At 35.5% G+C, this 22,340-nt stretch overlaps 1 protein-coding gene across 5 annotated transcripts in view; it reads right to left on the minus strand.

The window, feature by feature from the left end:
* The window catches only part of LOC148954216 (poly(A)-specific ribonuclease PARN-like), a 105,089-nt gene that overhangs the window by 53,397 nt on the left and 29,352 nt on the right, over nt 1–22,340 (minus strand). For all 5 annotated transcript variants that reach the window (XM_089086051.1, XM_089086048.1, XM_089086047.1 and 2 more), the window contains one exon: nt 17,670–17,928. In XM_089086051.1, coding sequence (XP_088942177.1) covers nt 17,670–17,928 — 259 coding nt within the window. The remainder of the gene's footprint in view (nt 1–17,669; nt 17,929–22,340) is intronic.

The raw sequence follows: 22,340 nt of genomic DNA on the forward strand, positions 1-22,340 counted from the left end.
AAGATAGAATTCAAATTGAGTCATTTCGGCAAATATCAGTTCTAAGGAAGAAAATATTAAAATTATGTATTGACCTGTGATGGTGGAATAGAAATTTTTTTATTATTATTATTATTATTTTTGTTTATATTTGTTACCCATGTTGGGATAGCCTTCCATGCCCCACTTGTCCAGCGTTTGTTTTCTTTGTTTGTTATGTTTTTTGTTTTTTTCTTTAACCAGGTTTTTTTTTTCTTTCTCTCTTTTGTTATGATGAGGAAATTTTTTTTTTTTTTTTTTTTTTTTTTTTTTTTTTATTATTATTATTAATACCCAACTTTACGAGCTTTGCTCTCTGTTGGGGGTATATGTTTTTTTGTTATGTTGATTTATTCAAATAAAATCTTCTTCTTCTTCCCCTATGCCAACAACCTTCCCTGAAAAGTTAAGCTTTTTACCCATTATTAAGATCAGGGTTTTTTACCCATTATTAAGATCATAAGATAAGTAACTTGAGCCAATAAGAATGGTGAATTTTAGAGGCGTAATTCCCTTCTCTGACCTTTGCAAAAAAGAGCTCAGATACACTTGAAGCTTCTGGTGGAAGTGATTTGAGCTAAAGAGACAGAAGGGAGGCATTTTTAAAGAACTCGGCCACTTCTGAGCGAATTTAACTTCTTACCAGAAGGGTTTTTTACCCATTATTAAGATCATAAGATAAGTAACTTGAGCCAATAAGAATGGTGAATTTTAGAGGCGTAATTCCCTTCTCTGACCTTTGCAAAAAAGAGCTCAGATACACTTGAAGCTTCTGGTGGAAGTGATTTGAGCTAAAGAGACAGAAGGGAGGCATTTTTAAAGAACTCGGCCACTTCTGAGCGAATTTAACTTCTAAGCGTAGAGATTCATTTCCGATTTTGATAGGTAGGTACCTACAGGCAAAATCACTTAAATCAAGAAAATTTTTAGATTTGTTGAAATTCAGACCTACTGCCCAAGAGGTAGTATGCTTCTGATTTTCTCTTTTATTGCGGAGAGTGATTTATAAAATAAAATTCAAAATCACGTTTATCTTCATGGGATAAGAGTTTACATACATCAGTTTATTCTTCTGCATTTTATTTATTCTTCTTTATTCTACTTTTTATTTATCTATTCAATGTATCAGTTACGTTTAAAGGAAAGCAAATTTGTGTTTGTGTAAGTAAAAGGTAAAGAAAAAAGTCAAGAATACTGTATTGGGCTTTATAATCCCTGCCGGCGGTGATGATCTCCATTTCATGGCCCTTCCGCCACGAAACGCAATGAGCGGTTGAGGGCAAGTCATCCTGTGCTTTCGCTCACCGTTCCTATTTACCTTCCCCAGATTCCACTAGGCACCCAATTAGAACTGGGTCGACTCTGGTTGAGCTTACAAAGTAACACCACTGACCCCCGTTCCAAACCACAATATTCATCAACACTAGAACTCGAGCCCCTGTTCTTACTGAAAAAGGCCTTCAAATCTAGTGTGCTAGCCACTCGGCTAGGACGGCTTAGAATCAGAGGCAACGCTATAGCGTTGCCTATAGTAAAGGCCATACGGCTGCAATGTTTTATTATTACTATTATTTATTTTTTTTTTCCAGAGGCACTTCATACGGCAGGGGTCGTCGTATAAACTTCAATGGGGGCTCATTCGATTGAAAATCGAGAGTTCTAGTGCCCTTTTTTAAGGGTCAAAAGTGATTGGAAGGCAACTAACACCCCTTCCACGCCCACCATTTCCCCAAACACATCCAATTAAAATTTTGAGATAGCCATTTTGTTCAACACAGTTGATTTCCGGGTTGAAATTATGTTTTTGAGGAGGACACTTCCCCCACAGCCCTCAGGGCAGGAAATGTGAGTTATGCCCAATGTGAGTTATGCCCTGGGGGCATATAAGGTTTCTATAGAAAGCTTTGTCGTAGAAACTTCAAAAAGGACTCATTCGATTGGAAATTCAAAGGGCTAATGCCCTTTTTAATAGTCGAAAGTGATTGGAGGCAACTAATCCCCCTCTCAAGCCCACCTTTTCCCCAGACGCATCCAATCAAAATTTTGAGATAGCCATTTGATTCAACGTAGTTGAAAGCGATTTCGTAAATTATGACTTTGAGCATGACCACCCACCACAGCCCTTAGGGCAAGGGATGTGATTTATGGCCTTGGGGCATATAAGGTTTTGACAGAAAGTGTTGTCGTAGAAACTTCAAAAAGGACTCACTTGATTGGAAATTGAAATGGCTAGTGCCCTTTTTAATAGTCGAAAGTGATTGGAAGGCAACTAACACCCCTTCCACGCCAACCATTTCCCCAAACATATCCAATCGAAATTTTGAGATAGCCATTTTGTTCAATTAATTAAAAAACTTTCCGAAAAATAAGTTTTTCAAAGAAAAGTAAAGGCCATTTTAAACTTAAGCTTAGGAGATACAAATATATGTTAAAGTTTAAACTCAAAACGACCAGAAATTACTATTAAAGAATAAATGAAACCCAAAACGAACAGAAATTAAATAAATAATCATAGCAAAAAACATACAACAAGTAATAATATAAATGAATAAATAGATCTTAAAGCGAGTAATGCTTGGATTGAATATGAAAATCAAGCTTAAAACGAAACCAAATATTTTGTTATTAAATTATAAATGAAACTTAAAACAAACAGAAATTAAACAAACAATCAATGCGAACAAACATACAATATATATTAATGTAAATGAATAAATAAATCTTAAAACGAGTGAAACTTAAATTGAATATGCAAATCAAGTTTGAATCAAATAAAAATAACTACAAACAAAGGTTTGGGTATTGTCTCACTGCAGAAGTCTAAAACCTACTGCGTCATTGGCACTTAACTGAAAACAATTCTTTGAAATATTTTCACTTTTGTAACTTTAAGAAATCAAAAATTAATTAAGATTTTAGGGAATAAATATCAGCATATATTTATATTTATCGGCAAACCTTTCCAAAAACTAACCTGACAAGTATGTGTCCAATAAGAGAGTCATGCATACTTCTGCCATTTACCCGTGCCCCAGCCATTTAAACATTTGCCTCTCAATTACTTGGACTATCTGTCTTGGCTTTTCTCTGTCTACAATTACCCAGCGTCTTGATGCAACCTATGCAACCTATTGCAAAATACTTGATAACTTCAATTCTTTGAACTATATGATAGTCTGGACGCCAGGTGTTGAAAATGTGAACCATACCACGACGGAATGGGGCTTCTACGAGAATTAGCCTACCCTCCACCCCCTAAATTGACCATGCAGATTCAAAAATACCAATGGCACTTGCTTGCGAGTGGTGGAACACTCCGAAACTTGATATTTTATTATATTTTGGTGTTTCATGCAAGAAAATGCATGTTCCACTAAGTTTGAGGTGCAGTTTTCCGCTCAAATAGAAATGCCTAGAAGCCATAGAATGTTTTCATAACAAACTAACACGATTAGTTACAAAAAATGGCAGAGTTAAAAAAATGGCAAAACTATATGAATCTTGAACAGTCTTGGAAAGTATAAACAAAATCAAATTTAATATTCGAAATATAATGCTATTAATTGTTGAAAGATCCATCAGTTCAAGATTTTTTTTCACTGTAATTTTTATTTTCATTTTCAATGCTGTAAGAACTAGAAAATAATAAATTTGTAATATACGAGTAATTCGTTTTCAGTGAAGTACCAATGATACAGAACGGCTTAGGTTTTTACAGTTAAAGAAGGGAGCAGTATCTAAATTTTGCTTGTAGTGAAACTATATTTGTGTTGACCAATCTTGCAAATAACTAATAAATTAAAATGAATATTTGATGAATAATGATATTAATTGCTTAAAGCTCATCAGTTCAAAATTTTACTGTAATTTTAATATTTATTTTCAATATTAAGTACAAAAGAAAACATTTGTAATATAATTCGTTTTCAGTAAAGCCCCAATGACGCAGTAGGTTTTAGGCTTCTGCAGTGAGACGATACCCAAAATCTTGTTTGTAGATATTTTTATTCGATTCAAACTTGATTTGCATATTCAATTTAAGTTTCACTCGCTCTAAGATTTATTTATTCATTTACATTAATATATATTGTATGTTTGTTCGCATTGATTGTTTATTTAATTTCTGTTTGTTTTAAGTTTCATTTATACTTTCAGAGCAAAATATTTGTTTTCGTTTTAAGCTTGATTTTCATATTCAATCAAAAAATTGCTCGTTCTAAGACTTATTTATTTATTTATGTTATTGCCTCATGGCTGTTTTTGCTACGATTGTTTATTTAATTTCGATTCGGTTTGGCTGTAGGTCATCATATAAGAATATGCTCTTGCCATGTTTATTTTTTATTTATGAAGACATTTTTAAATCCAGGTGATGAGTTTTGAATGTCCTTTAAATTTCTTTGAAAAACATATTTTTCGTTCAGTTTTTTTTTAATTAATTTTTGTTCGTTTTTGATTGCAAAAAGTTTCAAGTTTTTATGGCATGGGGGGGGGGGGGGTGCTTACTGTCCGATTATTCTTGACTTTAAAAAACGGATCTATCTAGAACTTTCAATTTAAATGGAATGAGGCTTTTTTAAAATTCTATACGATTACCTCTTTTATAAAAACCTTATATATGAACAATAGACAGCTTGCATAACTTGTGGACAGCGATTGACAACAATGAATGGATTGAAAAAATAGCTCCAATAAGGGGGTTTAGACCATTTCACTTACTGACATAAAGGGATCACGACTGTTTGGAATTGACCTTAATAGGAATTTGTGTACCAAAACAATTTTGCATCTATCACAGAGTATGTATTTTAACCTTATAATTGGATAATTATAATAGATTTCCTATGTGTTCTTCCCATACAAAACCCCTTCCTATAAGTTATAAACCCCCTTAATAAGTTATACCCCAGGGCATAACTTACAACGCCTACCCCTGGGCCCTGGTGGGCTGTGTCGACACCGAAGTTTTTTTTTGTTATCAAAACTTTGAACTATTTTAACAAAATATATATCTCAAAATATGTATCTGATGCATTTAGGGCGTGGAGGAGGGAGAGGGGCTAGTTGCCCTTCAATCTCTTTTGACTCTTAAAAAGTGAACAAGAACTTTCAATGTTCAATCAAATGAGCCCTCTCTAAACTTTATACGAGCATCCCTTCCATAAGAAATAATCTGCAGGATTCGGAGAATCCTTAAATTACAACCCTTGCCCTGAGGGCTTTGGGGGAGTTGTAATCCTCAAAGACATAATTTCCAGAACTTAAAACTACGTTTAATAAAATGGCTGTCTTAAAATTTTGATTGGATGTGTTTGGGAAAAAGATGGGCGTGGGAGGGGGGTTAGTTGCCCTCAAATCACTTTTGACTACTACAAAGGGCACTAGCCCTCGGAATTTCCAATCGAATGAGCCTTTTTTGTAGTTTCTACGACACCGCCTTCTATAAAAACCTTATATGCCCCCAGGGCACAAATTAAAACCCTTGCCCTGAGGGTTGCGGGGGAGTTTCCTCCTCAAAAACATATTTCCTATCTGGAAATCAACTACGCTGAAAAAAATGGCCGTCCCAAAATTTTGATTGGGTGTGTTTGGGGAATGCTGGGTGTGGGGGGAGGATAGTTCCCCTCCAATCACTTTTAACTATTAAAAAGGGCACTATCCCTTTGAATTTCCAATCGAATAAGCCTTTTTTGAAGTTTCTACGACAACGCCTTCTATAAAAACCTTATATGCCCCCAGGGCATATCTTAAAACCCTTGCCCTGAAGGTTCTGGGGGAGCGTCCTCCTCAAAAATATATTTTCTATTTGTAAATCAACTACGCTCAACAAAATGGCTATCTCAAAATTTTGATTGGATGTGTTTGGGGAAATTATGGGCGTGGGGGAAGGGCTAGTTGCACTCCAATCACTTTCGACTATTAAAAGGGGAACTAGCCCTTTAATTTCCAATCGAATGAGCATGTTTTGAAGTTTCTACGACAACGCCTTCTATAAAAACCTTATATGCTCACAGGGCACAGCTTAAAAACCTTGCCCTGAGGGTTGTGGGGGAGTGTCCTCCTCAAAAATATATTTCGATCTGGAAATCAACTACGCTGAACAAAATGGCTATCTGAAAATTTTTCTTGGATGTGTTTGGGGAAATCATGGGCGTGGGGGGGGAGAGGGGCTAGTTACTCTCCAATCACTTTCGACTATTAAAAAGGGCACTAGCTCTTTAATTTCAAATCGAATGAGCCTGTTTTGAAGTTTCTACGACAACGCCTTCTATAAAAACCATATATGCCCCTAGGACATAACTTAAAACCCTTGCCCTGAGGGTTGTGGGGGAGTGTCCTCCTCAAAAATGTATTTTATATTTGGGAATCAACTACGCTTAATAAAAACTTTGATTGGATTTATTTGGGGGAGTGTCGGGCATGGGGGGGCTAGTTGCTGTCCAATCATTTTCGACTATTAAAAAGGGCACTAGAACTCTTGATTTCCAATCGAATGAGCCCCGTTTGAAGTTTCTACGACGACCCCTTCCATATGAAGTGCTTCTGGGAAAAAATAAATAAATAAATAACAAAACATTGGATCCGTATGGTCTTTACTATAGGCAACGCTACAGCGTTGCCTCTGATGTAGTTGAAAGTTCTGAAAATTATATCTTTGAGCAGGCCACTCCCCCAGATTCTTCAGTGCAAGGGTTATAAGTTATGTCCTGTGGGCATGTATGGTTCTTATGGAAGAAATGCTCGTATAAACTTCCGAGAGGGCTCATTTGATTGGAAATTGAAAGTTCTATTTCACTTTTTAAGCGTCAAAAAATATCAGAGGGTAACCAGCCTCCCCCACGCCCTTTTTTTCCCAAATACATCTGATAAAAATTTTTTGATAGCTATTTTGTTAAAAATAGTTCTAAGATCATATATTAAAACTCCGGTGTCAACACAACCCCCCAGGGCCCGGAGGCAGGCGTTGTAAGTTAGGCCCTGGGGGAATATATGGTTCTTATGGAAGGGATGCTCGTATAAACTTCAAAGAGGGCTTATTTGATTGGAAATTGAAAGTTCTAGTTCAATTTTAAGAGCCAAAAGAGATTGGAGGGCATCTAGCCCCCCCCTCACCACGCCCTTTTTTCCTCAAACGCATCCGATAAGAACTTTGAGATAGCCATTTTTTTTAATAGTTCAAAGATCATATAACGAAAACTCCGGGGTCGACATAGCCCACCAGGGCCCAAAGGCAGGCATTGTAAGTTATGCCCTGGGGGACTATATGGTTCTTATGGAAGGGATGCTTGTAAAAAGTTCATAGAGGGCTCATTTGATTAGATATTCAAAGTTCTAGTTCTGTTTTTGAGAGTCAAAAGAGATTGGAGGGAAACTAGCCCCCCTCCCCTCACGCCCCTTTTTTCCCCAAATGTATACGATAAACTTTTTTAGATAGCCATTAAGTTAAAAATTGTTCAAAAGTCAGATAAAAAAAAAAAAAAAACAGGTGTCGACACAACCCTCCAGGGCCAGGGGGCAGGCGTTGTAAGTTACGCCCTGAGGCTTATATGGGTTTTATGAAAAAGATGCTCGTATAAACTACAGAGAGGGCTCATTTGACTGTAAATTGAAATATCGAGCTCACTTTTTTAAGAGTCAAAAGAAGTCCAAGAGCATCTAGCCCCCCCCCCACACGTCTTTTTTTCCAAATCCATCTGATGAAAATTTTGAGATAGATATTTTGTTAAAAATAGTTAGGTTGAATAAGAAAAATTCTATTGTCGATATAACCCACCGGGCCCGGGAGAAGGCGTTCTAATTTATGCCCTGAAGGCATGAATGGTTCTTATGAAAGGTATGCTCGTAAAAACTTCATAGAGGGCTCATTTGACTTGAAATTGAAAGTTCTAGATCACTTTCTGAGAATCAAGATATTTAAGGGCAACTAGACCCCCCCCCACGCCCTTTTTTCCCCAAACCCATCCGCTACAAATTTCGAGATAACCAGTTTTTTAAAAATTGTTCGAAAGTTAGATAACAAAAACTCAGGTGTCAACACAACCCCCAGGGCCCGGGGGGTAGGTGTTGTAAGTGTTGTCCTGGGGGCGTATATGGTTCTTACTATAGGGGTGCTCGTATAAACTTCAGAGAGGGCTCATTTGATTGGAAATTTAAAGTTCTAATTCACTTTTTAAGAGCCAAAAGATATCCAAGGGCAACTCGCACCCCCCCCCCCCCACACCCTTTTATCCCAAAGCACATCCGATAAAATCCTCAGAATAGCCATTTCATTCAAAATAGTTCAAAGGTCAGATAACAAAAACTCCTGTGTCAACGCAACCCTCCAGGGCCTGGAGGCAGGCGTTGTAAGTAATGCTCTGGGGGCATATACAGTTCATATGGAAGGGATGCCAATATAAACTTCGGAGAGGGCTCATTTGATAGGAAATTGAATGTTCTTGTTCAATTTTTAAGAGTCAAAAGAGATCGGAGGGCAACTAGCCCCCCACCCCTTCACACCCTAAATGCATCAGATAAAAATTTTGATACATATTTTGTTAAAAATAGTTCTAAAATCAGGTAACAATATATGGTTGTTATGGAAGAGATGTTCGTATAAACTTCATAGGGGCTCATTTGATTGGAAATTGAAAGTTGTAATTCACTTTTTAAGAGTCGAAGGTGATCGGAGGGCAGCTAGCCTCTCCCCCCCCCCCAACACTCCGATTTATTTTTTTCCCAGAGGCACTTCATATAGAAGGGGTAGTCATATAAACTTCAAATGGGGCTCATTCGATGAGAAATCGAGAGTTCTAGTGCCCTTTTTAAGAGTCAAAAGTGATCAGAGGGCAACTAGGCCCCCCCCAAGCCCTCTTACCCCAAATACATCTGATAAAAAATTTGAGGTATCCATTTCGTTAAAAATAGTTCAAAGGTCAGATAAGAAAAACTCCTGTGTCGACGCAGCCCCCCAGGGCCCGGGGCAGGCGTTGTAAGTATTACTCTGGGGGCATATATGGTTCTTATAGAAGGTATGCTCGTATAAACTTTGGAGAGGGCTCATTTGAATGGAAATTGAATGTTCTAGTTCACTTTTAAAGAGTCAAAAGATATCGAAGGGCAACTAGCTCCCACCCCCATGCCCTTTTTTCTTCAAACCCATCTTATAAGAACTTTGAAGTAACCATTTTTTAAAAATAGTTCAAAGATCATATAATGAAAGTTCCGGTGTCGACAACCCCCCCCCCAGGGCCCGGAGGCAGGCGTTGCAAGTAATGCTCTGGGAGCATAAATAGTTGTTATGGAAAGGATACTTATATAAACTTCGGAGAGAGCTCATATGATTAGAAATTGAAAGTTCTCGTTCAGTTTTTAAGAGTCAAAAGAGATCGGAGGGCAACTAGCCCACGCACTCTCCACGCAAAATTTTTTTCAAACCCATCAAATAAGCACTTTGAGAGAGCCATTTTTTTCAAAATTGTTCAAAGATCAGATAACGAAAACTCCGGGGTCGACACAATCCTTCAGGGATGCCTGGGAAGCCATATACAGCTGTTGTGGAAGGAACGCTCGTATAAACTTCAGAGGGGGCTCATTTGATTGGAAATTGAAAGTTCTATTTCAGTTTTTAATAGTCAAAAGAGATCAGAGGGCAACTATCCCCCCCATCATTCCCTTTTCCCCGAAATGCATCCGATAAAATTTTTTAGATAGCCATTTTGTTAAAAATAGTTTAAAGGTCAGATAAAAAAAAACTCCGGTGTTGACACATCCCCAGGGCCCGAAGGCAGAGGCGTTGTAAGTAATGCCCTGGGGGCATATATGGTTGTTATGGAAGGGATGCTCGTATAAACTTCATATAGGGCTCATTTGATTGGAAATTGAAAGTTGTGATTCACTTTCTATGAGTCAAAAGTGATCAGAGGGCAGATGGCCTCCCCCCCCCACTCCAATTTATTTTTTTCCCAGAGGCACTTCATATAGGAGGGGTGGTCATACAGACTTCAAAGGGGGCTCATTCGATTCGAAATCGAGAGTTCTAGTGCCCTTTTTAAGAGTCAAAAGTGATTGCATCCCCACATGCATCCGATAAAAATTTTGAGATTTTCAAAATTTTAGGTGTTGCAAGTTATGCCCTGGGGCATATATGGTTCTCTTGGAAGGGATACTCGTATAAACTTCAGAGAGGGCTGATTTGAATGGAAATTGAAAGTTCTAGTTTAATTTTTAAGAGTCAAAAGAGATCATAGGGCCCCCTTGCCCCTCCCCACCTTTTTTCCCCAAACCCATCCACTACAAATTTTGAGATAGCCATTTTTTCAGTTCAAAGGTCAGATAACAAAAACCCCAGTGTCGACACAACCCCCCACGGTCCGGGGGCAGGCATTGTAAGCTATGTCCTGGGGCCAGATATGGTTCTTATGAAAGGGATGCTCGTATAAACTTAAGAGAGGACTCATTTGAATGCAAACTAAAAGTTCTAGTTCCTTTTCTCAGAGTAAAAAAAGATCGGAGGGCAACTAGCCCCTCCCTCCATCAACGCCTTAGAGTTTATCGGAAGGAAAAACCCATCCGATTAAAATTTTAGGTGACCATTTTGTTCAAAATAGTTCAAACATCAGATATTATAGCTCCGGGGTCGCCACAGCCCCGAGGGCCCAGGGACAGGCGCTGTAAGATATACTCTGGGGGTATATATAGTTCTTATAGAAGGGATGTTCGTATAAACTTCAGAGAGGGCTCATTTGATTGAAAATAGACAGTTCTAGTTCATTTTTAAAGAGTCAAAAGAGACCGAAGGGCAATTAGCCCTCCCCCATGCCATTTTTGCCTCAAACCCATCCAATAAAATTTTGATATGGCCATTTTGTTGAGAATAACTCAAACATCAGATAATAAAAACTCCGAGGTTGACAAAAACCCATTTTTCACTTTGATATTGTGACTTCGATACCAGTTTTGATACTCTGATGAACATTTGATTTTTTTAAGTTTGATTTTGAAATAAGGAATTTTTAAATGCTTTTTGTAATCAAAAACTAAAAGGAATTAATTTAAAAGAACTTTCCGAAAAATAGGTTTTTCAAATAAAAGTAAAGGCCATTTTTAAATTCAGTTCAGCATATACAAAAGCCTGTTAAAATTCAAACTCAAAACGACCAGAAATTACTATTAAAGAATAAATGAAACCCAAAACGAACAGAAATTAAATAAACAATCATAGCAAATAACATACAACAAGTAATAATATAATTGAATGAATAGATCTTAAATGCTTAGTTTGGATATCACCTCCTTTTCTCACTGTAAAAGTCTAAAACCTGCTGCGTCATTGGCGCTTTACTGAAAACTACACGCGTCTTGAACAGTCTTGGAAAGTATAAACAACATCAAATTGAATATTTGATATATAATGATATTAGTTGTTGAAATATCCATCAGTTAAAGAATTTATTTCACAGTAATTTTATTTTTATTTTCAATGCTGTAAGAACTGTAAAAGAAAAAATTTGTAATATAATTCGTTTTCAGTTAAGTGCCAATGACGCAGTAGGCTTTTGGTTTTTATTTACAGTTAAGGAAGGGGGAAGGGGGCAGTTTCCAGACCCTTGTTTGTAGTAAAACTATTCGTCTTAAAGAACTTTAGAAAGAACTAATAAATTAAACTGAATATTTGATGTATAATGATATTAATTGCTGAAAGCTCATCAGTTCAAAATTTTACTTTAATTTTAATGTTTATTTTCAATATTAAGTACAAAATATCGAAATAGGCTTGTCTATGCAACAAGCCTATGGCTTCCTCCTTTATTGAATAAATAAAAGAAAATATTTGTAATAAAATTGGTTTTCAGTAAAGCGCCAATGACGCAGTAGGTTTTAGACTTTTACAGCGAGAGAAGGAGGCGATACCCAAAATCTTGTTTGTAGTGATTTTTGTTCGTTTCAAGCTCGATTTATATATATTCAATTTAAGTTTCACTCGTTTTAAGATTTATTTATTAATTTACATTAATATCTATTGTATGTTTGCTTGCATTGATTGTTTTTTTATTTCTGTTCTTTTTAAGTTTCATTTATACTTCAATATCAAAATATTTTTTTTTGTTTTAAGCTTGATTTTCACATTCAATCTAAGCATTTCTCGCTTTAAGATTTATTTATTAATTTATATTACTACCTGTTGTATGTTTTTCTTTTCTATGATTGTTTATTTATTTTCTGTTCGTTTTAGATTTCATTCATTCTTTAATAGTAACTTAGCTTCTGGTCGTTTCGAGTTTGAATTTTAAACGACATTTGTATCTGCTGCGCCTAATTTTAAAATGTCTTTTTCTTTTCTTCCAAAAACTTTTTTTTCAGAAGGTTTTTTTAAACTAATATTTATAAATAATAATGCAATTCGTTTATTTTTTTTCGTAATTGACAATTTGAACAGCCACTTCATAAAGTGAAAATTTTCTCACGAAATTTCGCCGACAATAGATATCAGACAGTATCATCAGTCTTTTTAGCATAAAATGAGTAAAAAAAATAAAAAAATATTAAAAACGACAGAGTGACGTGAAAAATCGTACAGAAAAAGAAACAAAAGCAGCGATACTGATTGTCATCTTTTTTAAACGTTAAGGGATTAAGTTGAAAGTTCTCAAATCGTCTTAAGGCGGAGTTGTTAATTGTAAAACTTGAGACATGACACCCCTGTATTTTGGACTTTCATTTGCAAAAATCTGGTAAATCAGAATTTTAATTATACACATATGACGCATAGATGACCAGGGTTGCAACGTTAATATCTTTCCTGTCACATTACCTTTTTAAGGAACTTCTGACAGGGGGGGGGGGGATTTCCGGGGGGAATATACCGGACCCAATGTAACACAACCAATGATATGATGCTATCCATTGAAAGTGAACTTGGTGGTATGCAACTTTAACTTAAAAATACTGAGAGAAAATCCAATAGGTAGCAAATAAATAGAGAGAAATTCAAACAAATCAACAAAATTGAAATTAGAAAATGAAGAAAGCACAGACTGAGAATCTAGAGTCGAACTATTTCATTAGCTTTGACACTGTTAAGAAAATTGAGTAATAATTCTAACAATTACGTATAGCCCCATAAATTACAAGAATTCTAAAGAGATATATTAATAGAAATCTGTCACAGGACAGAAATATATTAATATATCCTGTCACAGGATATTTTAGACATCCTTATTTCTGAAGATGCAACCCCTCGCTTGCCAAATCTGAAATTCGTTATGACTGCAAGTGATGCGATACCTGCGATAGATACGGATCAAAATGCTCACTTTAGCCGTGCCATTCAAACCTGGGACCGGCATCTTTTTAGCATAACTGATAAACTTGATTACGTCACAAGTAAGGTAGCAGAGACTCGTGCTTTGGTGAAAGAGTGTTGTGACGGAGTACAGAGCGAGGTTTTGAGCTGTAAAAATAAAGAAAAACTCAATGATAAATCCTGGCCTCCGCTGAATAACGAGTCAGAAACAGTGGGTCTTGTAGTAGATTCGCCACCACAAGATTGTGATGATCCCTTAAAGCGTGAAGCTTTTCTGAAATCGTTGGATGGAGCTGATGGTATAGTGCGGATTTCACTTTCTAAGGACTCAGGATCCCAGCAGCAGAAATGGGTCATTCATACGAAAAGACAAAACACCGAAAACTTGAAAGCCTGTTTGAATGAAAAGGTCGGTAAAACTGAGGTTTGCAAATCGAGAATTGTCGGTTTATTATCACGAGTGGACTTCCCGATCAACCCAGAGAGTGTGTGTGCTTCTAACCATGGTATCGAAGAGATACAGCGCATCGGTGTTTCGAAATCATATCATGTATACTTCCGTTCGGTGACGGCCAAGTCTCATTATTTGCGTCATGGGATTCACATTGGCTACGAACATTTCTGGCTTACTGATTATAAGTTTTTACCGCGAATGTGCTACGAATGCGGGTCGCTATAGCATATATCGTCAGGCTGCTCTAGCGTGGAACGTTGTCTCAAGTGCCTTGGTAGTGGACACTCTCATTCCAGGAACAACCCTTGCCAGAATGAACCTTGTTGCTTCCATTGTGGATCTCATGAGCATACTGGATTTAGCTTTCGCTGCAAACAGTTAACCGAAAAATTTGTAAAGAATAAAAAATGATTAGTGCAAAGACTATATCTCTGAATCTGAATGGTTTTGGGGATAAACAACATGTATTGCAGTCTATGCTGCGCGATCTGGATATTTTGTGTCTACAAGAGCATCATCTTCTGGACCACTCTACTAGTCTTCTTTCGAGCCTGTCGCAGCAGTTTAAGTGTTTTATATCTCCAGCTACACCTACAGGTGGACGCCCATCAGGAGGCGTTTGCATTTTTATTCGAGAGAATTTTCCAGTTTCCGTGTTTGCCGTTAATCGATATTTTGTTGCTGTTCGAATCCCAGGGATTATTGTTTTTTCGTGCTATTTACCAACAAATTATCATACTATTGATTCGGATTTTGATTTCAATTTTGCATTTTTATAATTATCGCGATGTGTGGCAAAAGTTCCATCAGATTTCCAGTGGTTTATTTGCGGGGATTTTAACTGCAAAATTGCTATCTCTGATGTCCGCTCCTCCGCTCTTTTATCTTTGTTTTCGGTTTTTACTATAGTTTCAAAAGATGCGGATTTTACGTATGTCCATAATTCTGGTTCTTGCTCTATTCTAGACCATGTGCTGGTTTCAAATGCAGCGTTATTACCACAGCCTGTTCATGTTCGATTGGATATGCCTATTAGTGACCATTTTTACATTTCTTTTCATTTAAATATTCAAATTTCATCTTTTAAAATTATCCATCGTTTTAGTCAAAATGTAAATAAAATGATCTGGGATCGAGAAAAAATGTGCAAATATCATGAAGAATCAGATGCTCTTTTAGCTAAAATAATTGTAAATTATTCTAAGGATGTTGATCAAATTGATATAGATCTATTTTACCTTGAAATTGTTCATAGTTTAAAAGTCGGGGCTAATAAAGCATTTATAACTGATTCTTTCCGTCGTGGATCTCGTGTTTTAGGTTGGAACCTTAACCCGATTTTAAAGCAAAGCCAAAAGAATGCTTCTCAAGCTTTTTACCTTTGGAATTGCGCGGGAAAACATCGATCTGGACCATTTTATGGTGGTAAGAAATTTAACGAAGCGCTTTTTTCGGGATGAGTTGTGTTTCCATAATGAAATCATAAGAGATGAAATTGGTTCAAAGATTACTAGTGATAAGAATGAGCTGTCGAGTTTTGTTAATTCTAGACGTCGTAATAATAATTGTTCACCAGATTCTAATAGTTCTCTGAAACTAGATGATTGGATAACTCATTATAATCAAGTTTTTTCACCCGGTGATGCGGCAGTTGAATCACGGCTTGACTCTTTATTATCGGAAGAAATTTCAAAGCCCCACCCAAATAGTAAAATATCTGTTTCTGTTGATGATGTAACGGTAGCAATTAAAGCTCTAAAATGTGAGCATTCTTTTGATCATGATGGTATACATTCAAACCATATAAAATGGGCATCCCCCAAAGCAATCCTTCTCCTCGCTACTCTTTTTACTACTATTATTTCTTCTGGAGTTCTTCCAACTAGCTATTCTCGTGCTACCACTTCACCCCTTTCAAAAAAAGGAGGGAATACGAATCGATGTTCTGATTACAGGCCAATTACTGTTTCGTGCCAGATTAGCAAAGTTTTTGAGTTAGTTTTATTAAAGTATTTGGAGTCTTGTAACCAAGGCCTGAATCAAACTGGGTTCCGTAAGGGTTTAAGCATGTATGTTGCTCATACCCTCCTTTCAAGAATAATATCCTTTTGTAAGCAAGGGGATAGAGTTTATACACTTGCGTTAGATTTTGCGGTGGCGTATGATTCAATTATCCATTCTTGGGCTATGACTGCGCTTCTGAAGAATAATGTCCAACTACCAGTAGTTTTGGTTTTAAAAAAGTGGTATGGCTCCTCTTGTATTTGTATTAAGTGGAAGAATCAGTTTAGTGATTATAATGTTAAGTTATGTAGGGGGCTGAGACAAGGAAGCATTATTTCTCCTTTGATTTTCAATATTACTGTTTCGGGGCTGTTTGATCAAATTAAGTTGACTTTTATTTATGGTAAAGGTTATGTTCTGTCGTGGATTGCTTACGCAGATGATTTACTCCTTTTGAGTCGATCGCTTCAGTCACTTCAACAAAATTTAGATGTTTTAGCAAAGGTTTGTAGTGAGCATGGACTTCGTTTTTGCCCTGAAAAATATCAGTTTTTAATTCTTGGTCCTAAGACTAATGATCTCGTTAATTCAGAAATTTCTGTTCTTATTTATGATAATATTTTAAAACCTTCGGAATATTTTTTATATCTTGGTGTACCTTATGGACCAACTTTAGCTCTATGCCATGCTTCTATTTCTAAAGCAGTTAAAAGTAGAATAGCGTCTAGTTTGGGGGTAGTAATTTGTCTTCGCGATCTTCTTTCTCGGAAATCACTGGCTCGGGGATATAATACAGTCGCTTTTCTTCAAATTTTAGTTTTTTAATAGCTTATACCGTTTTTTATAATTAGTAATATTTCGCATTTAAAAAACAAAATTTTTTATTTTTCTAATTTCCTTTTCCTCTTTTATAAATATAAATAAAAAAATTTTTTAATTAATGCATATAAAATAAAAAACCCTGTTGATATTTTGGTAAAAAATCAAAATAATTTTTTATCCAAATTAAATTTTTTTTATCATAATTTATATAGAGCTGCGCACGAAGCTTAATGTATTTTATTTGATATAATTTTTGAATGAAGTGTTAATTTGTGAACTGTTAATTTATTATCTATTGAATGAAGTGTTAATTTGTGTGGTAATTTTGATTGAAGGCCTTTGCGTATTTGTTGTTATATAGTTTAAGATGATTTTATGGCCTGTTGATTAGCGGTTATTATTTTTATTTATTTATTTTTTACTCTTCGTATTCGGAGGAAATAAAAAGTTTGAATTGAATTGAATATATAGAGATATATAAAGAGAACTTAGCAACACATAATGAATACTAAACTTATATCTAAAATAAACTAAACTTACGAATTAAAACTAATGAATATCTTATAAGTGAATGTTTCGTAAAAAAAAGCAATAACCTATTCTAGAGAGAAAAGAAGAAAAAACATTGAAAATGTAGGAAAGATATTTTAGTGAGAAAAAAAAATTCCCGACAAAAGATTTTTTCATCCGTTTCGTAACATTTCCGTAACAATCCATAAAATCCGTAACAATTCTGAAAATCAGTAGCAACCCTTACAAATAACTCAAATCCCAGTATACAGAGATATATGTCTACCTCAGTAGCATTTAAATGCTAAAATTGACCCACTTACAAATCATCCACTAAAACATTGATATATCGTACTGTTTTTTTTTTAAATAAAAAAAAGCACAAACCTATCTCGAATAGGTTTCGACGTTCGATGTGACTGACCAAATGCTCGGACACCAGCTTCTGTGACAACCCAGGCGGTTTCAATTACCAATCGGTGTTTAGAGCTTATTAAAAATTCTCTCACGTTTCTGCGAATAGCCTTTTTTCACTTTTTTTGTATTTATGTTTTCTAATAAAAAGAAAGCACAAACCTATCTCGCAAATGCTCGAACATCAGCTTCCTTTGGTACCGTGACGAATTGTCAATCTCCAGGCGGGAATCAGAGCTTAAGAGAAATGCTTCTACTTTTGAAAACATGGCATTCATATACTCAGATTCCTCAACTGGAATTGTAGAGGGCCCTATTTTATTTGTGACTTTTTGTACAAGTTCTGCCTCCCGTTGTTTTTTCCATTCTTCAATTTTTAGCCGAAGATTTTCTTCTTCATCCAAATTCAAAAAAGGAATTCCTAGAATAACATATAACCTTAATCAACAACATTTTCTCAATTCTCCAATTCCCTTTCAAATTTAACTTCAAAACTAAATATGATTCAGTTAGGTTTTAATTAGGGGCGGATCATGTCAGGGCCGGACCATGGGAATCCGCCCCTGACGTTGATTTTGCATTGAAATAAAGTTGCTAAAAGCGGCTAATTGGAGAAAAAGCCAAGAAACATAGTCCGAGTGAGAGGCAAAGCTTGCGTAAGCCTTTTTCAAAATTGTATAAAAATGATGTCATTTTCCGTTGTTGATAGATAGTCTATCATCCATCCATCCTAGGGCAGAACTAAGGTAGATACTCTTAGAACTAAGGGATGATCGAGATTTTTGGGTTGGCTCAAGACAGACAATGTCCACTGGACTTGTATGCAAAACGGGGGGACTGAATTTGCCTGTACTCACAAATCTTGGGGCATTCCCACCAAGCTTTTTCTGGCACCCTCATTTGATTTTTTCTTCTTTAGTTAAATGAACTTGTCACTTTGGTCAATTATTTGCGCCCTTGTGACATAAGCCCCCCTCAAGATTTTGCTCTAGATCCGCCTTTGCGTTCAATGGCAGCAATTCACGAATGGCAATGGCAATGGCAGCAAACCAAAAAAGGCATTTTTCGATGAAAGTGCCAAAAAAGAATTATACCCTTTTCAAAAGGGGTAAATATTATCATTATCTTATGTGTTCAAAGACTTCCAGCATAACTTGATTCTTCATTGCCCATGTCTTTTAAAATAATGCCAAATTACTATTTCTGTATATTAATTTGAAGTAATACCATATTGAACATTTGTGTTACGTAATTTAAAGTGATTCGTTTCTATTAGTTAATTTAAAATAATGCCAAATTACCATTTCTGTATATTAATTTGAAGTAATACCATATTGAACATTTGTGTTACGTAATTTAAAGTGATTCGTTTCTATTAGTTAATTTAAAATAATGCCAAATTACCATTTCTGTATATTAATTTGAAGTAATACCATATTGAACATTTGTGTTACGTAATTTAAAGTGATTCGTTTCTATTAGTTAATTTAAAATAATGCCAAATTACCATTTCTGTATATTAATTTGAAGTAATACCATATTGAACATTTGTGTTACGTAATTTAAAGTGATTCGTTTCTATTAGTTAATTTAAAATAATGCCATTTTAAACGTTTCTATCTGATAATTTAAGGTACGTTAAATAAACCGTTTCTATTAGGATATTCAAATACTGCAATATTGAACATTTCTATTAGGTTACAAACAATGCCAGAATGATAATTTCTGTTAGGTAATTTCAAGTAATTCCACTGTAATTATTTCTGTTAGGTAATTTAAGATAATGCCAAATGAATCATTTATAATGTGAGCCAAACAGTTTTGATAAGGTAACATTTATTACATAATTTGAAAATTCATATTTGTGCCTTTTTGCAAAAATTCAGCTTCCATATTTTAGACTTTAGAAAAGATTTACATAGACGTTAGAAACTAATCATCGTGACGTGGCTCCATTTAGGACCCAAGATTTAATAGAGGATCACACGTATACGAGCGGTTGATTCGCTCAAACGTCAACTAAACAACAACAACAACAACTAATCATCAATGCTTAAAAAAATTAAAATAATATATATAAAAAACTTTGTGCAAAGGAGAAACAGAGGAAAAGAAACAGTGGAAACTTCAAAGGAAACAAATGTAAACCATCCAAAGGAAAGAACCTTCTATTACAAAAAAAAGAGAATAATTACATCAATGAGGGATCGTCCGAGAGGAGTCTTTATGTCATCCTTTCCCAGAAGATAGAATATACGTCGTACATCACCAACCTCTTCTTTTATTTCTTTGCGCATTTCGAGTACATCGAGATTAAAAAAAAAAGTTTCGGTGATCAATCTTGCCATTTCTAGCATATTATTTCCAAACTGCAATGTCTTTCTTTATTTTTATTGAAAAAACCGGCTAAACTCTTCCCCTCCTCCTAAATTTGAAAAATAAGCTTTACTTTCCCTCCACATTTTCGAGAATAGACACCACTGTGGACTAAGTGAAGGGCAGCTTTCGTAGAAGCAACCTATTCAACGCTTTCTTTACTCTTTATGTTTGAAGCTTTTAAAGATTATCTTTAGCTTTTTTGAACGGTAAATATCTTCTTCGTATTACGACATGACCAGAAATAGGGACATATCACGATGTTATCTCCATTACATCTATGGAATTTGTGAGAATATGGATATCCAGGTAATTTGTTTAAGAGTTCGTTCTGATTTAGTAGTTGATTTTTCTGATTGCTGTTTCACTCATCTGAAATGTTTTGAATTACTGTTTGTTTCAAGTTTTTGTATGGACACGGGAGAAAACCGGCTAGAAGTTTAATTTCCTCTTTATTGAGGCTAATCTTATCGTCTCTGGAATGTATAGAGCGTTTCTATATATCATTATCAGTGTTATATGAATTTTTACTGTTGAACTGTATAACATTGAATTTTCAAAACATACTGTACCCAGAGACATAAGCCGATTAGTTTCGTTGTTATTCTTGGGGCCTTAAATAGAAGGTTTTTCGCTTTTTAACTAAGTCACATCTTTAATTGTTTTTGTTCTTATTAATACACCTAGGCCCAACAACTCATCACAGCATAAAGCCGCCCGAGACAAACACACAACCGCTGTGTCGAGGTCGAGGGCCATAACTCCTTGAAGGTCTTGCAACAGGCAGGTTTGAACCATATCCACAGAGGTTCTAAGCACGGCTCTCTCCACTACACATATATATACGAATATATGCTAAATAGTAAATACTCTTTATTTAGTCTTTCACTTTATTTACCACTGTTGTTGAGAAAGGGTTCAGTACTTTCAAGTAAACACAGAGCATACAACATACATTCTGATGAAAGCTGTCTCAACGTATTTTATAGCTATATGAAAATTTATGGGGCCAAAGTTACTTAACCATAATATTATAATGTTAGTGACTAATTTCTGTTCATATAAATTAATTCAAAATCAGTTTTCTATAAAGATTAGTGTTACAAAGATGAAGGCGAGTTTGCCATCTAGGAGAAATCTATGCCGTCTAGGGTTTCTTAATGTAATTCCACTGTTGTTCCTTTTGGTTGCGTTCAGCTTAGGGTATAGCTTGTCGTAAATATGAGCCTAATATACACAATGAGTAGAAGGGAGAAGGGGAAACACGAATTTTCTGAAACTCGTGACCTATCAAGATTGTTTTCCAGGCCAGAAAATCCCAGGGCAAGGCCGTATCCAGGGGGGGGGGGGGAATTTTTTGACTGAGTCAAAATTAGTAACCCCCCCCCCCCCCGAAAAAATATCCTGGATCCGCCCTTGTCCCAGGGTACCAGTTAAAAAAAAAAAAAAAACAACATGGAGCCGTTTTCAAGAAAAAAGACATACATATATAAATAAATACACAGTTACTCGTTTAAAGAGACTAGGTATGTATTAAGGGGCCAAACCTGCCGAAAATCATGACTGGATCTGTGCCAAAACAAATTTTTTGCCTCCCTCCCTTTCTCTTCGTTCTGATTGTGACTTTTTATTATGGAATGTATAAAATATACCGTACAGAATACATAACATGGAATTTATAGTTAATTTTATTATTAAAGAAGATCCAAAAAGATAATAATTATGAATAAAATGAAATTACAAACAATAGAAATTACTTTGAAAAATTCGAATCTTAGAATTTTGTATTTTTTTTTTTACTAGCCCACTTTATATGGTTATAATGAAAGAGATTCTTCTTCAACGAATGAAGGAAATTGAGGCAAATGGATCTTACCAAATTCCAGTTATAAATGTTGTAATGGTTTACTGAGGGAAATGGCAAGAGCTTAGGACTTATGCCATAATAGATAACCTTCAATAAATACGAACTTTAAATGTTTGCGTGGGGATGGATTTATGTCTATAAATAAACATGTAAGGAGGGGGCCTCCAGACAAATATCAGTAATATATTCCCTCACCCCTTTGTTAATATTTCGTCTTCGTTTATTTAATTAGCAATAGAAGCACTCAAAAATGAACGCTAAATTATGCTACTTTTACCATCACAAAAGAAATAGAAAAGGAGAAAAAAAAAGGTCACTTGTTAAATACGCTTACAAAATATGGCACCAAGGAGTTTACAAATATATTCGTACGACACTTAACGGATTATAGTTTATTGTGAAGCCTAATAATTCTGTTGATCTGTTCAAATGATGGGGAAATTTATAGATGCTTCTCGTTTGATAATAGCGTTTCCCCAAATTTCATTATTAAATCATGTCTTCGAGCTAATAATGTGGGCAGTATTAGAGTGAGTATACACTATTTGTCTTGTTTCTATTCAACGAAGATTGAAACTTCACATCCAGCA

The sequence above is a fragment of the Artemia sp. Qi Xiang Cuo genome, chromosome 3 (genome assembly GCF_049724085.1).
Source record: "Artemia sp. Qi Xiang Cuo chromosome 3, ASM4972408v1, whole genome shotgun sequence".
In the NCBI taxonomy this organism is placed as follows: Eukaryota; Metazoa; Arthropoda; class Branchiopoda; order Anostraca; family Artemiidae; genus Artemia; species Artemia sp. Qi Xiang Cuo.